The sequence below is a fragment of the Procambarus clarkii genome, chromosome 48, assembly GCF_040958095.1.
Source record: "Procambarus clarkii isolate CNS0578487 chromosome 48, FALCON_Pclarkii_2.0, whole genome shotgun sequence".
Lineage (NCBI taxonomy): Eukaryota > Metazoa > Arthropoda > Malacostraca > Decapoda > Cambaridae > Procambarus > Procambarus clarkii.
In genome coordinates, this window is record NC_091197.1 from 37,026,375 (window position 1) to 37,042,478 (window position 16,104).

Here is a 16,104-nt window from a genome sequence, read left to right on the forward strand (position 1 = left end):
CATCGTCTTCTTATTCTTGTTCTTCTGTTGTCGTAGCTGCATACTGTGAGCTTTTAGGTCTTGTAGGTCAAGAAGATTGAGGAGTGGATTAAGGATGAACTCGTCACACTCAATTAAGATGGTAGATGCAGGAATGGGGTTCACTAGTGTCCGTTCTGGATATTGCTCTTTAAGTTCCTGAAAATGCTGGCTGTACATTCTGCTACTAAGTTTTTTGTATTCAGGGGACCGAAAAGCGGTTTTACTTTTTTGCCGAACCAGGTCTAGCAGATAAGTTCATTTCCTCGGGTGATTGTGCTTCGACATCAACAGAGGCAGTAGAATCATCAGCAGATGAATTGCTGAGGTTTGGTGACGAGCAAGCTTTTTCTAGTACTGGAGGAGTTTGCATTGAGTCAGTTGAGACATCAAGCTGAGTATCGTCTGGAGTGGCAGCTTGCAGAGGTAGTTCAGAAGTAGTTGCAGGTTGCTGAGGTGGTTCAGTAGTTGCAGGTTGCTGAGGTGGTTCAGTAGTTGCAGCTTGCTGAGGTGGTTCAGTAGTTGCAGGTTGCTGAGGTGGTTCAGTAGTTGCAGCTTGCTGAGGTGGTTCAGTAGTTGCAGGTTGCTGAGGTGGTTCAGTAGTTGCAGCTTGCTGAGGTGGTTCAGTAGTTGCAGGTTGCTGAGGTGGTTCAGTAGTTGCAGGTTGCTGAGGTGGTTCAGTAGTTGCAGGTTGCAAAGGGTGGGCGTCAGCAGACAGGATATCTGTCAATGCAGTTGAAGAACATAGGGATAAAGGTAACTGCAGAAGGCATTTGGCCCATACGAGGCAGCTCCTATATATAACCACCCAATCCCACTCATAAACATGTCCAACCCACGCTTGAAACAATCGAGGGACCTCCACCACGTTACGCGGTAATTGGTTCCACATATCAACAACCCTGTTACCGAACCAGTATTTACCCAAGTCTTTCCTAAATCTAATGAGATGGTAATGTCAGGGGCAGAAGTAGTATTTGTTGCTGAAGTCGTAGCACTGTGGTGGCTGAGGCTGTGGGTTTGAAGAGTTCTTCAGGAACAGTGAATGTTGGAAGACCATTGTCAGCGTACATGATGTTTACAATTCGTACAAATTCCTTGGTGTTTGTGCCTACAATGCTTTCAGCAGTGCGGATAAGTCCCATTATGACATTGTGGTTCCTGTTGGGGAGCAGCATCTGGTGTGGTGAGGGCTGGCTTGTTGATTGTGCAGAGTGAGGTTGTGGCTGTCGCAGCTGCGTCGATGATTGGTTGGCGGACTGAGACCCAGGGCCCCAATGGGATGCAGTCTGTGCAGAAGCTCCGCCCCCTCCCGGAAGCAGATGAAAGTTGGCGGCTTGCACGTTGAATGTTGATCTTTCTCGTCGTGTGGTGTTGGCTTGCCTGGCGTCGGTCATCTTCTGTATTTCTTCACGTCTTCGAGGACACTCGGCAGAGACGGCAGTATGGTGACCTTGGCAGAGAAGGCATTGGAGGAAGTCGTTGGTGCATTGTTTGAAGTGGTGATTCTCGGCGCACTTGCTGCACCGTTGGTCCTGAGATGGACATTGTTTCGTAAAGTGCTCATAACTATAGAACTTAAAGCATTGTCGTAGCTGGTAGTAATATTCTTTGCTGATTTGTCGTGGTGTGCAAGCGAGGCCGAAGCACCGGAAGCCGTTGGTGGTAGCAGAGGTAGCTTCCTCTGGTGAGGTGAAGGTGACCTTCATGGTGGAGAGGTGGCTGTCCTGCACAGTGATGAATTTTACAGTGACAACAGTCAAGGAAGGGTTATCATCGGTTATGCTGGTGGCGACGTCGGTGGTAGCTTTTTCGGAGATGAGGGAGCTCACTCGCCTTACAAAAACCATCCTGGCTGCAAGGTAGTGTCGTGGTAGGGTGAGGAACATGTGCGCCTCCTCGAGAGCAGTAAGGTTGTTAAGGTCAAATAGACGTTGTACGGCCTCGGCACTGCTGAACAGCAGTTGAGGGGATCTTTCATCATCGACGGCGACGTCCAGTGGTGCAACGTTGATTAAAATTTAAATGCTATAATTATGAGCGGCTGCGTAGACGTCAGCAAGTGGTGATCGCTTGAGTACTGTATTCTGAGTCCAGTAATTGTGTATCACTTAACTATTGCGTTGTAAGGGTTGGCTGTCACAGCTGTAATTAAATGGGGATCACTTACCCATTGTGTACCGCATTCTGATACCCCAACTAAATCATGTTCCACAAGAAGGCTAATGTCTGCAGTTCTTGACGAACATACAGATCCGATCCTGAAATGGCTTTAGTCTTGCAAATGAACAAATCCACAAGGGCCGTGACGAGGATTCGAACCTGCGTCCGAGACCATCCCAGACGCTGCCTTAATCGACTGAGCTACAACATGGTCAAAAAGAGTTGAAACCGAAGTTCTACTGAACTTACTGTATCCTGTAGCCTCTCCGTCGAATCCTCGTCACGGCCCTTGTGGATTTGTTCATTTGATGTATCATGCTATTGTGATTTCTGTGTGTAATGAAGTAAGGGCGAAGAGGGAGAACGGCCTATTGACATAGCTCGAGTGCATGGGGGAGTTGGGTAAAACCCTGGTTTGTGCCTCGGAGAAGCAAAGCATCTATGGGATGAAATATTTAGAGCAGAAATATTTAACAGTATTTGTGTCATGGGTGACTTTAATTTCAGTGGAATAAATTGGTCTTATAGAACAGGGAATAATGAAGCAGAAGATTTTCTAGAATTAATTGACGATTGCTTTCTTAGCCAACACATTAAGGAACCAACGCGGGAAAAATAATACTTTAGATTTAGTGTTAACTAACAGGGAAAGACAAATTAATGACATTGAAATAGGGTTGTGAGCTAGGGAACAGTGATCACAAAGAAATCATATTTAGCATAGAATGGAATAGACCCGTAGAAGAAAATTCTGTTAAAGTGCCTGATTTTCGAAAAGGAAAAATTTGCTGATTTCAATAGCCTAAGAATTTCTGGGGGGCAAATAGATTGGAAAGTCTAGGGCATGGGGGGTGGGCCGGTCTTGGAGCGAGACGAGAACTCAGCCATAGGTGACGTAAAAGGGGATTTCGATGTGGATTCAAAATATAACTTATTTAAGAATATTCTAAACAAAGCACAGGAACGTAGTATACCATATAAATTTAATAGATCGAATACTAATGACCCAAAGTGGATAACAAAGGATTTGAAGAACCTTATAGTTAAAAAGAGAGCGTGGTACAAAAGGATTAAGAATGGGGAAGTCAGTTTAGAACAGGAATTCGTACAACTGGTTAGAAATAGTAAAAAAGAGATAAGGAAAGCAAAGAGAAACTATGAAGTTCGCATAGCAGAGCAAGCAAAGACAAATCCTAAAGGGTTTTTCAGTTATATCGAACTAAGACTAGGGAAAGGATAGGTCCATTAAAAACTGAGACAGGTCAAATAACGGATAACGAACATGAGAACAAAGGTAACTGCAGAAGGCCTATTGGCCCATACGAGGCAGCTCCTATCTATAACCACCCAATCCCACTCATATACACGTCCAACCAACGCTTGAAACAATCAAGGGATCCCACCTCCACCACGTTACGCGGTAATTGGTTCCATAAATCAATAACCCTGTTACCGAACCTGTATTTACCCAAGTCATTCCTAAATCTAAACTTATCCAATTTATACCCATTGTTTCTTGTTCTGTCTTGTGTTGATACTTTTAATACCCAAGTAATATCGCCTTTGTTATGTCCATTCATCCACTTGTAAACTTCTATCATGTCACCGAGGCCCATCAGAGGCCCGAGGCACATCAGAGGCCCGAGACTGTTCAACTCGCTTCCACTACACATAAGGGGCATAACTGGCAGACCCCTCACAGTGTTCAAGAGAGAACTGGATAAGCACCTCCAAAGGATACCTGATCAACCAGGCTGTGACTCATACGTCAGGCTGCGAGCAGCCGCGTCCAACAGCCTACTTGATCAGTCCAGCAACCAGGAGGCCTGGTCGACGACCGGGCCGCGGGGACGCTAAGCCCCGGAAGCACCTCAAGGTAACCTCACCCTAACTCTTCGCCTTCCCAGTGAATGCAATTTAAGCTTTGTTAATCTTTCTTCATATGAAAGATTTCTAATTTGGGGAATTAATTTAGTCATCCTACGCTGGACACGTTCAAGTGAATTTATATCCATTCTATAGTACGGCGACCAAAACTGAACTGCATAATCTAAATGGGGCCTAACCAGAGCAAGATATAGCTGAAGAACCACACCAGGTGTCTTGTTACTAACGCTTCGATTAATAAATCCTAGTGTCCTATTTGCCTTATTACGAACATTCATGCATTGATCCTTTTGTTTTAAATTCTTATAGTATATATATAATAAACAACAGAGGTCCCAAGACAGAGTCTTGAGGCACTCCACTTACAACATTTTCCCACTCTGACTTAACCCCATGATTCCATGTACCCGCCAAACCCCTTGATCATGAATGAAAAATGGTTTACACACGACTCACAGATGATTTCGTTCGTACACTTCCGGAACAAGTGCTTCACTGATGAATTTTGTTCGAACCATAAGATTATATATGTTTCACCCACGTACTACAAATACAAACAATCGCCAACAGAACTTAAACACGTAACCTAACTTATGACTCTATATATGCACAATATGCTATTATGTTAAAAATATTAATTTATATTTGATAAAATTCCTGTTTTGAATGAAAAGCATTTAAAAATTTATGAATGCGTCTGTGGGGTCTACTGTTGGAAATTTCCAACACTTAATTACTAACCTAGTAATTACCCTAGTACGGTAAGAGGTAATTCTTGTACTAGGCATTATAATTTACTAACTCTACTAACCAGTAAGGTAGTGAAATTAAATTCATTTAATTAAGGCGTAGTACTGCCCGATTTCTCCCTAGAGTCATAGTCATGGTGTTGTGTCAGCCACCCGGCGAGAGGGAATAATTTCTACATATTAATGGATCGAATTGTATCCAGCCTCATTTACCTTTCTTTATTAAGGATAATCGATTAATAATAGATTTACTTTCATTTGATAGTATATAATTCATATGCAGGCGAGGAGTCACAATAACGGGGCTGAAGTATGTTGACCAGACCACACACTAGAAGGTGAAGGGACGACGACGACGTTTCGGTCCGTCCTGGACCATTCTCAAGTCGATTGTTGTGAGGGAAGCTGTTGTTGTTTTGTATCATAGGTCTGTAGTTGACCGTTAACAACTGAATTGCAATGCCGTAGTCGTTATCGCTATGAATTAGATGTTCGATAACTGCCTTTGCTTCACCTTGAAGGGTACTTCGCAAATAAATTTATTAAGTTTACTGACTGAACTCTTAGAGTTCACTAAAGAGTCGAATGTGTTCCAATAACATTCGAAATTCTCATCATCCCTACTATGAAAGTGAGGTAGATCAATGGTAGGAAGATGAACTTCCTGGAGTGTTTCACGTATATTAGTGTCACTCGTGGTCAGAGTATTTTGAGAAACTGAGTTGCTTTTCAATCGTTCTAGAGATTGTGTTAATTTGTCTAGATGAGCTTGGATAACCTCCTCAAACTGTTCTGTCTCGGCCAGGAAGGCGTATAGTTTATCTGGCTCAGCATTTTGTTGCATGAGGACTCATAATCATCTGCAGCCTCATTTGTCCTCTGCAACATTTGCTTGGCCCCTCTATGTGGTTTTCTAATACTTTGGCTGTGACACCTGACTGAACCAGCTGATCACACTTATTCAGCTGTCAAGTCTCATGGCCTTTGTGACACGTGTATGATCTAAAATATAATAGGCTGTTGCTGGACATTCGCCTGATGCACAGTTTGTGGATTTTGGTTTAGTTGGTCCTATGATTTGTTAATGCAAATGGGGTACTGGTTCATATATACGTGGAACCAGTACGGTTATTGATAGCCTAGTATTCAATTTCTTAGTTAAGCTGTGTTATCCTACCTTATGTAGAGGTTTGCTTACCTAGCTAACATGAAATAGCTAAGATTTGAGTAGTACTTGGATTCTACTACGGTTGCACCTCTAGCTGAAACCTAGCAGCTAGTTCTTCATTTTCACTTTTGGTTGGTATAGTGACACCTAGTAACACTCAAAGATGATCACAGTAATATAAATAAGATATGAAAACATAATTTGTGTAAAATAATGATAAGTCTCACCCTGATTTGGGTCTGCACAATATTAAGTGTTGACTAGGTTGTACTGCTTGGTACAGTGCTAGTCTAATAGTAATCATACCTAACTAGGTTGGCGTGATTTAGTACAATTCCAGTCTAAAAATCCTACCCTACATGGGTTGGCGTATACTATAATACTACTGATATGCAATTTCAAGGTAGTGCTATGTTTTTAGATTTTATGATTTGGTTTATATAGAGTATATACAGGTATGATTATATATGGCAGGTATCTTACTGCCGTATACGGTTATGTGTGGCAGGTATCTTACTGCCGTATATGGTTATGTGTGGCAGGTATCTTACTGCCGTATATGGTTATGTGTGGCAGGTATCTTACTGCCGTATATGGTTATATGGTGTGGCAGGTATCTTACTGCCGTATATGGTTATGTGTGGCAGGTATCTTACTGCCGTATATGGTTATATGGTGTGGCAGGTATCTTACTGCCGTATATGGTTATATGGTGTGGCAGGTATCTTACTGCCGTATATGGTTATATGGTGTGGCAGGTATCTTACTGCCGTATATGGTTATATGGTGTGGCAGGTATCCTACTGCCGTATATGGTTATATGGTGTGGCAGGTATCTTACTGCCGTATATGGTTATATGTGGCAGGTATCTTACTGCCGTATATGGTTATATGTGGCAGGTATCTTACTGCCGTATATGGTTATATGGTGTGGCAGGTATCCTACTGCCGTATATGGTTCTATGTGGCAGGTATCCTACTGCCGTAAATGGTTCTGTGGCAGGTATCCTGCTGCCGTAAATGGTTCTATGTGGCAGGTATCCTACTGCCGTAATTGGTTCTATGTGGCAGGTATCCTACTTCCGTAAATGGTTCTATGTGGCAGGTATCCTACTGCCATAAATGGTTCTATGTGGCAGGTATCCTGCTGCCGTAAATGGTTCTATGTGGCAGGTATCCTACTGCCATAAATGGTTCTATGTGGCAGGTATCCTGCTGCCGTAAATGGTTCTATGTGGCAGGTATCCTGCCGCCGTAAATGGTTCTATGTGGCAGGTATCCTGCTGCCGTAAATGGTTCTATGTGGCAGGTATCCTACTGCCATAAATGGTTCTATGTGGCAGGTATCCTGCTGCCGTAAATGGTTCTATGTGGCAGGTATCCTACTGCCGTAAATGGTTCTATGTGGCAGGTATCCTACTGCCATAAATGGTTCTATGTGGCAGGTATCCTGCTGCCGTAAATGGTTCTATGTGGCAGGTATCCTGCTGCCGTAAATGGTTCTATGTGGCAGGTATCCTGCTGCCGTAAATGGTTCTATGTGGCAGGTATCCTGCTGCCGTAAATGGTTCTATGTGGCAGGTATCCTGCTGCCGTAAATGGTTCTATGTGGCAGGTATCCTGCTGCCGTAAATGGTTCTATGTGGCAGGTATCCTGCTGCCGTAAATGGTTCTATGTGGCAGGTATCCTGCTGCCGTAAATGGTTCTATGTGGCAGGTATCCTGCTGCCGTAAATGGTTCTATGTGGCAGGTATCCTGCTGCCGTAAATGGTTCTATGTGGCAGGTATCCTGCTGCCGTAAATGGTTCTATGTGGCAGGTATCCTGCTGCCGTAAATGGTTCTATGTGGCAGGTATCCTGCTGCCGTAAATGGTTCTATGTGGCAGGTATCCTGCTGCCGTAAATGGTTCTATGTGGCAGGTATCCTGCTGCCGTAAATGGTTCTATGTGGCAGGTATCCTGCCGCCGTAAATACAAATACAAATATTTATTCAGGTAAAGTACATACATACAAGGTGATATACAAAAGTTGATGGAGTTACAGATAGAGCTGGTACAGACAATGCCTAAAGCCACTATTACGCAAAGCGTTTCGGGCAGGAAAAACACTAAAACTAAAACTTAATACTAATTGAGATTAAAGTATAAATTGTGTTGAGAAAAAATCAGAAAAAAAGGGGGGAGGAAACTTGGCAGAAAAAAGCAAAAATACAATTTGGTCAACAAACAGCATTGTTTAAAATCGTAGACATGGGTTGACATTTAGGGGTGAGGTAGGTTACATTGAGTTAGTTAGGTGGTACTTAGAGTTTATCTTAAACTGGTTGGGCGAGGTACAGTCTTTAACATAATTGGGAAGGTCATTCCACATTCGAGGTCCCTTGATTTGTAGAGCATTTCTAGTTTGACTAAGTCGTACTCTTGGAATATCAAATAGGTATTTGTTTCTGGTGTGGTGCTCATGGGATCTGTTACAACCTTCTAGGAAGCTTTCAAGGCCAGGATTGACATTACAGTTCAGCGTTTTATATATATAAAAACACATGAGAGGATGTGCAGTGACTTAATATCTAACATATTCAGAGATTTGAGTAGGGGTACCGAGTGATGTCTGGGGCCAGAGTTGGATATTGTCCTAATAGCAGCTTTGTGTTGAGTAATTAGAGGACGTAAATGCTTTTGGGTAGTAGAACTCCAAACACAAATACCATAGTTGAGATATGGATAGATGAGAGAGTAATAGAGTGTCACCAGGGCAGGGCGGGGTACATAATATCTGATTTTACAAAGAATGGCAACAGTTTTTGAAACTTTTTTTTATATATTTAGAATGTGTCCCTGGAAATTCAGCTTGCGGTCAATGAGAACGCCAAGGAATTTGCCATTACTTTGTTACAAATTTGGCCATTGTTAATCCTGAGATTTATTTGATTTGAGGATTTACTGCCAAACAAAATATAGAAAGTTTTGTCAATATTGAGGGTGAGTTTGTTGGCCATTAGCTTGTGATGGACTTTATTTAGCTCAGTATTCACTGTGACATTTAGAGCAAGGGGGTCAGGACTGGAGTGAATGAGGGTCGTGTCGTCAGCAAATAGAATTGGTTTGAGATGTTGGGAGGCATTTGGGAGGTCATTAATGTAGATGAGAAAGAGGAGAGGGCCAAGTATGCTGCCCTGGGGAACATCAATGTTGATGGGTAGGGTGGGAGAAATTGAATTATTCACAGAAACATATTGGAGCCTGTCAGTAAGGTAAGACTTAAGGTACTACAGGAAGTAACCTCTGACTCCATAATGTTTAATTTAAGAAGAAGGTTTTGGTGGTTGACAGTGTCAAAAGCCTTACGCAGGTCCCCAAATAACCCAATAGGGGAACTCATTTTTATCAAGAGTTGCATGTATCAAGTTAATCATACAAATAAGTGCATCGTTAGTGTTTTTTTGGGGTCTGAAGCCATATTGACAGGAGCTAAGTATATTGTGTTTGGCTAGATAAGAGTAAAGCTGCTTGTAGATAAGTTTTCAAATATTTTAGACAACTTTGGCAGAATTGATATAGGTCTGAAGTTGTTAAGATCAGTTGTTAAGACCACCACATTTGTGGACAGGGGTTACTCTCGCTTTTTTTAGAATATCTGGAAAGGTTTGGAGTTCAAGTGACTTCTTGAAGAGCAATGCAATGGCAGGAGCTAAAAATCTGGAGGCTTTTTTGTAAATAAGAGTTGGTATCTCCTCATGGGCACTAGATTTGGTTTTAAGGGAAAGGATTATGTCAGTAACATCAGTGGAATTAGTAGGCATTAGGTACAGAGACTGTGGATAGTTACCTGTAAGATTGTCCTGAATATTAGTACTGGAAGATGGAATATCATTTGTAAGGGATGACCCAATGGAAGAGAAGAACCTATTGAACTCAAAAGCAGTGTCAGAGGCTGAAAGCAGACCATCATTAGTTGAATGGAGTATTGGTTTGTTATTTAAAATCATATTTGATCCCAATATCTGAGAAATTGTGCTCCAAGTTTTCTTAATGTTGCCCTTTGTGTGGGTAAATGTATCTTCGTAGTATTTAATTTTGGCTCTCCTACTTGTTTTAGATAGCAATGATGATTAATTCTTTGAAAATTCTTTGGAGACGATTCCTAACCTATACTTCTTCTCAACGTCATGTTTTTTATTAATGGATTTAAGTGTCCCCTTTGTAAGCCAAGGATTGTTTAGCCTTTTAGTTGTGACTTGTTTCGTTAGCATAGGACAGTGGGTGTTATAAAGGCTGAGAGTTTTTAATTTCGAGAGCTACTATCATTTTTAGTACATTACAAATAAACGGAAGGTTGTAACAGATCCCATGAGCACCACACCAGAAACAAATACCTTTTTGATATTCCAAGAGTGCGACTTAATCAAACTAGAAATGCTCTACAAATCAAGGGACCCAGAATGTGGAATGACCTTCCCAATCATGTTAAAGACTGTACCTCTCTCAACCAGTTTAAGATAAAAACTAAGCACTACCTAATTAACTCCCTGTAACCTACCTTACCCCTATATTGTCAACCCATGTCTGTTATTTTTAAACAATGCTGTTCGTCAACCAAATTGTATTTTTGCTGTTTTTCTGCCATGATCACCCTTTTTTATATTTATATTTTCTCAACACATTTTATTCTTTAATCTCAATTAGTATTAAGTTTTAGTCTTTAGTGTTTTTCCTGCCCGAAACGCTTTGCGTAATAGTGGCTCTAGGCATTGTATGTACTAGCTCTAACTATAAATTCATCAATATTTGTATCACCCCTTATATGTATGCACTTTACCTGAATAAACATTTGAATGTGAATTGAATTTGGCATTAGTTTTTTTGCATTATGGAAATCATACACCAAATGCGATGTGTACCATCCAGGTGAACGAGTTACCTACGTGACTGACGTTGGGCATGTTCTGCATAGCAGTATGGGTGAGCAAGACACTTGCTGAGATATTTATAGCGTTGAGTGTTATGTGCGTTTTTGTGGTTTGAGAGAAGAGGGCAGTTGACGCATTAGGTACAGTGTGCTGAGTTTTGTTTAGTCTGGGGCTTCATATTTGTGTGGTCTGTGCGTTTTCTTTGGTGCTTCGAGAGGCGCTGCAGGGAGAACTATAATGGATGATTTGATAATGGTAAAAATATATATATATATATATATATATATATATATATATATATATATATATATATATATATATATATATATATATATATATATATATATATATATATATATATATATATATATATATATATATATATATATATATATATATATATATATATATATATATATATATATATATATATATATATATATATATATATATATATATATATATATATATATATATATATATATATATATATATATATATATATATATATATATATATATATATATATATATATATATATATATATATATATATATATATATATATATATATATATATATATATATATATATATATATATATATATATATATATATATATATATATATATATATATATATATATATATATATATATATATATATATATATATATATATATATATATATATATATATATATATATATATATATATATATATATATATATATATATATATATATATATATATATATATATATATATATATATATATATATATATATATATATATATATTTATATATATATATATGTCGTACCTAATAGCCAGAACGCACTTCTCAGCCTACTATTCAAGGCCCGATTTGCCTAATAAGCCAAGTTTTCATGAATTAATGTTTTTTCGTCTACCTAACCTACCTAACCTAACCTAACCTAGCTTTTTTTGGCTACCTAACCTAACCTTACCTATAAATATAGGTTAGGTTAGGTTAGGTAGGGTTGGTTAGGTTCGGTCATATATCTACGTTAATTTTAACTCCAATAAAAAAAAATTGACCTCATACATAGAGAAAAGGGTTGCTTTATCATTTCATAAGAAAAAAACTCTAGTAAATATATTAATTCAGGAAAACTTGGCTTATTAGGCAAATCGGGCCTTGAATAGTAGGCTGAGAAGAGAGTTCTGGCTACTAGGTACGACATATATATATATATATATATATATATATATATATATATATATATATATATATATATATATATATATATATGTCGTACCTAGTAGCCAGAACGCACTTCTCAGCCTACTATGCAAGGCCCGATTTGCCTAATAAGCCAAGTTTTCCTGAATTTTTTTTTTTTTTTTTTTTTTTTTGAGATATATACAAGAGTTGTTACATTCTTGTACAGCCACTAGTACGCGTAGCGTTTCGGGCAAGTCCTTAATCCTATGGTCCCTGGAATACGATCCCCCGCCGCGAAGAATCGTTTTTTCATCCAAGTACACATTTTACTGTTGCGTTAAACAGAGGCTACAGTTAAGGAATTGCGCCCAGTAAATCCTCCCCGGCCAGGATACGAACCCATGACATAGCGCTCGCGGAACGCCAGGCGAGTGTCTTACCACTACACCACGGAGACTGCTGATTAATTATATTAAGAATTAATATATTTTCTCTAATTTTATTCTTATGAAAAGATAAAGCTACCCATTTCAGTATGTATGAGGTCAATTTTTTTTATTGGAGTTAAAATTAACGTAGATATATGACCGAACCTAACCAACCCTACCTAACCTAACCTAACCTATCTTTATAGGTTAGGTTAGGTTAGGTAGCCGAAAAAGTTAGGTTAGGTTAGGTTAGGTAGGTTAGGTAGTTGAAAAACAATTAATTCATGAAAACTTGGCTTATTAGGCAAATCGGGCCCTGCATAGTAGGCTGAGAAGTGCGTTCTGGCTACTAGGTACGACATATATATATATATATATATATATATATATATATATATATATATATATATATATATATATATATATATATGTCGTATCTATTAGCCAGAACGCACTTCTCAGCCTACTATGCAAGGCCCGATTTGCCTACTAAGCCACGTTTTCATGAAATAATAGTTTTTCGACTACCTAACCTAACTTAACCTAGCGTTTTCGGCTACCTAACCCAACCTAACCTATAAAGATAGGTTAGGTTAGGTTAGGTAGGGTTGGTTAGGGTTGGTTAGGGTTGGTTAGGGAGCCGGTCGGCCTAGTGGACAGCACGCTGGACTTGTGATCCTGTGGTCCTGGGTTCGATCCCAGCCGCCGGCGAGAAACAATGGGCAGAGTTTCTTTCACCCTATGCCCCTGTTACCTAGCAGTAAAATAGGTACCTGGGTGTTAGTCAGCTGTCACGGGCTGCTTCCTGGGGGTGGAGGCCTGGTCGAGGACCGGGCCGCGGGGACACTTAAAAAGCCCCGAAATCATCTCAAGATAACCTCAAGAAGGTCATATATCTACGTTAATTTTACCTCCAATAAAAAAAATTGACCTCATATATAATGAAATGGGTAGCTTTATCTTTTCATAAGAAAAAAATTAGAAAAAATATATTAATTCATGAAAATTTGGCTTATTAGGCAAATCGGGCCTTGGATAGTAGGCCGAGAAGTGCGTTCTGTCTACTAGGTACGCCATATATATATATATATATATATATATATATGGCGTATATATATATATATATATATATATATATATATATATATATATATATATATATATATATATATATATATATATATATATATATATATATATATATATATATATATATATATATATATATATATATATATATATATATATGTCGTACCTAGTAGCCAGAACGCACTTCTCAGCCTACTATGCAAGGCCCGATTTGCCTAATAAGCCAAGTTTTCATGAATTAATTGTTTTTCGACTACCTAACCTACCTAACCTAACCTAACCTAACTTTTTCGGCTACCTAACCTAACCTAACCTATAAAGATAGGTTAGGTTAGGTTAGGTAGGGTTGGTTAGGTTCGGTCATATATCTACGTTAATTTTAACTCCAATAAAAAAAATTTTACCTCATACATAATGAAATGGGTAGCTTTATCATTTCATAAGAAAAAAATGAGAAAAAATATATTAATTCAGGAAAACTTGGCTTATTAGGCAAATCGGGCCTTGAATAGTAGGCCAAAAAGTGAGTTCTGGCTACTAGGTACGACATATATATATATATATATATATATTATATATAATATATATATATATATATATATATATATATATATATATATATATATATATATATATATATATATATATATATATATATATATATATATATATATATGTCGTACCTAATAGCCAGAACGCACTTCTCAGCCTACTATTCAAGGTCCGATTTGCCTAATAAGCCAAGTTTTCATGAATTAATGTTTTTTCGTCTACCTAACCTACCTAACCTAACCTAACCTAGCTTTTTTTGGCTACCTAACCTAACCTTACCTATAAATATAGGTTAGGTTAGGTTAGGTAGGGTTGGTTAGGTTCGGTCATATATCTACGTTAATTTTAACTCCAATAAAAAAAAATTGACCTCATACATAGAGAAAAGGGTTGCTTTATCATTTCATCAGAAAAAAATTATAGTAAATCTATTAATTCAGGAAAACTTGGCTTATTAGGCAAATCGGGCCTTGAATAGTAGGCTGAGAAGTGAGTTCTGGCTACTAGGTACGACATATATATATATATATATATATATATATATATATATATATATATATGTCGTACCTAGTAGCCAGAACGCACTTCTCAGCCTACTATGCAAGGCCCGATTTCCCTAATAAGCCGAATTTTCTTGAATTAATATATTTTCTGCAATTTTTTTCTTATGAAATGATAAAGCTACCCATTTCATTATGTATGAGGTCAATTTTTTTTATTGAAGTTAATATTAACGTAGATATAGGACCAAACCTAATCAACCCTACCTAACCTAACCTAACCTATGTTTATCGGTTAGGTTAAGTTAGGTACCCGAAAAAGTTAGGTTAGGTTAGGTTAGGTAGGTTAGGTAGTCGAAAAAACATTAATTCATGAAAACTTGGCTTATTAGGCAAATCGGGCCTTGCATAGTAGGCTGAGAAGTGCGTTCTGGCTACTAGGTACGACATATATATATATATATATATATATATATATATATATATATATATATATATATATATATATATGTCGACGAAGAACTCTGTAGGGTAAGGCAGGTCCTAGTCAATAACGGCTTCTCCAATGGTTTCGTCGAAGACATCATAAGAAGGAAAGTGAAAAGCCATGCAACCTCTGAAGAGACAACTAACACAACACCTATACCCCCTATTAGACTATTTTACAGGAACTTCTTTTCCACAGCTCATAAAGCGGAGGAAAGGGTCCTGAAAGATATTGTTAATAGAAACGTTATCCCTACAGACAAAAATCAGAGGATACAACTGACGATTTACTATAAAACCAGAAAAACGGCCAGCCTACTCATGAGAAACTCTCCAGACACAAAACAGAACGCTTTAAAAGAGACTAACGTCGTCTATGCCTTCAAATGCCCACTTGGGGACTGTAAGCTCCAAAAAACCCAGTATATAGGCAAGACAACAACATCTCTTTCTAGGCGTTTAACGATGCATAAGCAACAGGGCTCCATTAAGGAACATATAATCTCTTCCCACAACCAAACCATCGCCAGAGAAATCCTAGTAAACAACACAGAAATCATCGATAGATACAGCGATAGCAGGCGGCTTGACGTTTGCGAGGCACTACACATCAAGAAGTCAACACCAGCAATCAACAGCCAATTATTGCACAACTATATTCTACCCACCTCAAGACTCCGCGCCAATATAGAAGCATCAAGAAATATGGACCAATAGGCTTTCTACAAACACTTCTATTCAATATCCATTGTTTCGTGTTCTGTCTTGTGTTGATGAAATTAATACCCTATTAATACCACATTTTGTTCTGTCTTGTGTTAATGCCACATCACCCCTTCCACCTCACTCAAATGTAGATATAAAATCGGAGATACGTAAGTTCTATTCAGTTGTGTATTTGTGAACAAAAGTCTTTGAAAATGTAATAAGTTTTATGAAACGCGCCCGTGTCGCGTCAGACTAGAAA

The 16,104-nt window shown here is 38.5% G+C and overlaps 1 protein-coding gene across 1 annotated transcript; it reads right to left on the reverse strand.

The window, feature by feature from the left end:
- Positions 1-241: 241 nt before the first annotated feature.
- On the reverse strand, positions 242-910 carry LOC138351214 (uncharacterized). Its single transcript, XM_069302858.1, has 2 exons — positions 892-910; positions 242-741 (listed from the first exon to the last, which is right to left on the reverse strand). The coding sequence occupies exons 1-2, from the start codon at positions 908-910 to the stop codon at positions 242-244; spliced, it is 519 nt and encodes a 172-aa protein (XP_069158959.1).
- Between the last annotated feature and the right edge of the window lie 15,194 nt (positions 911-16,104).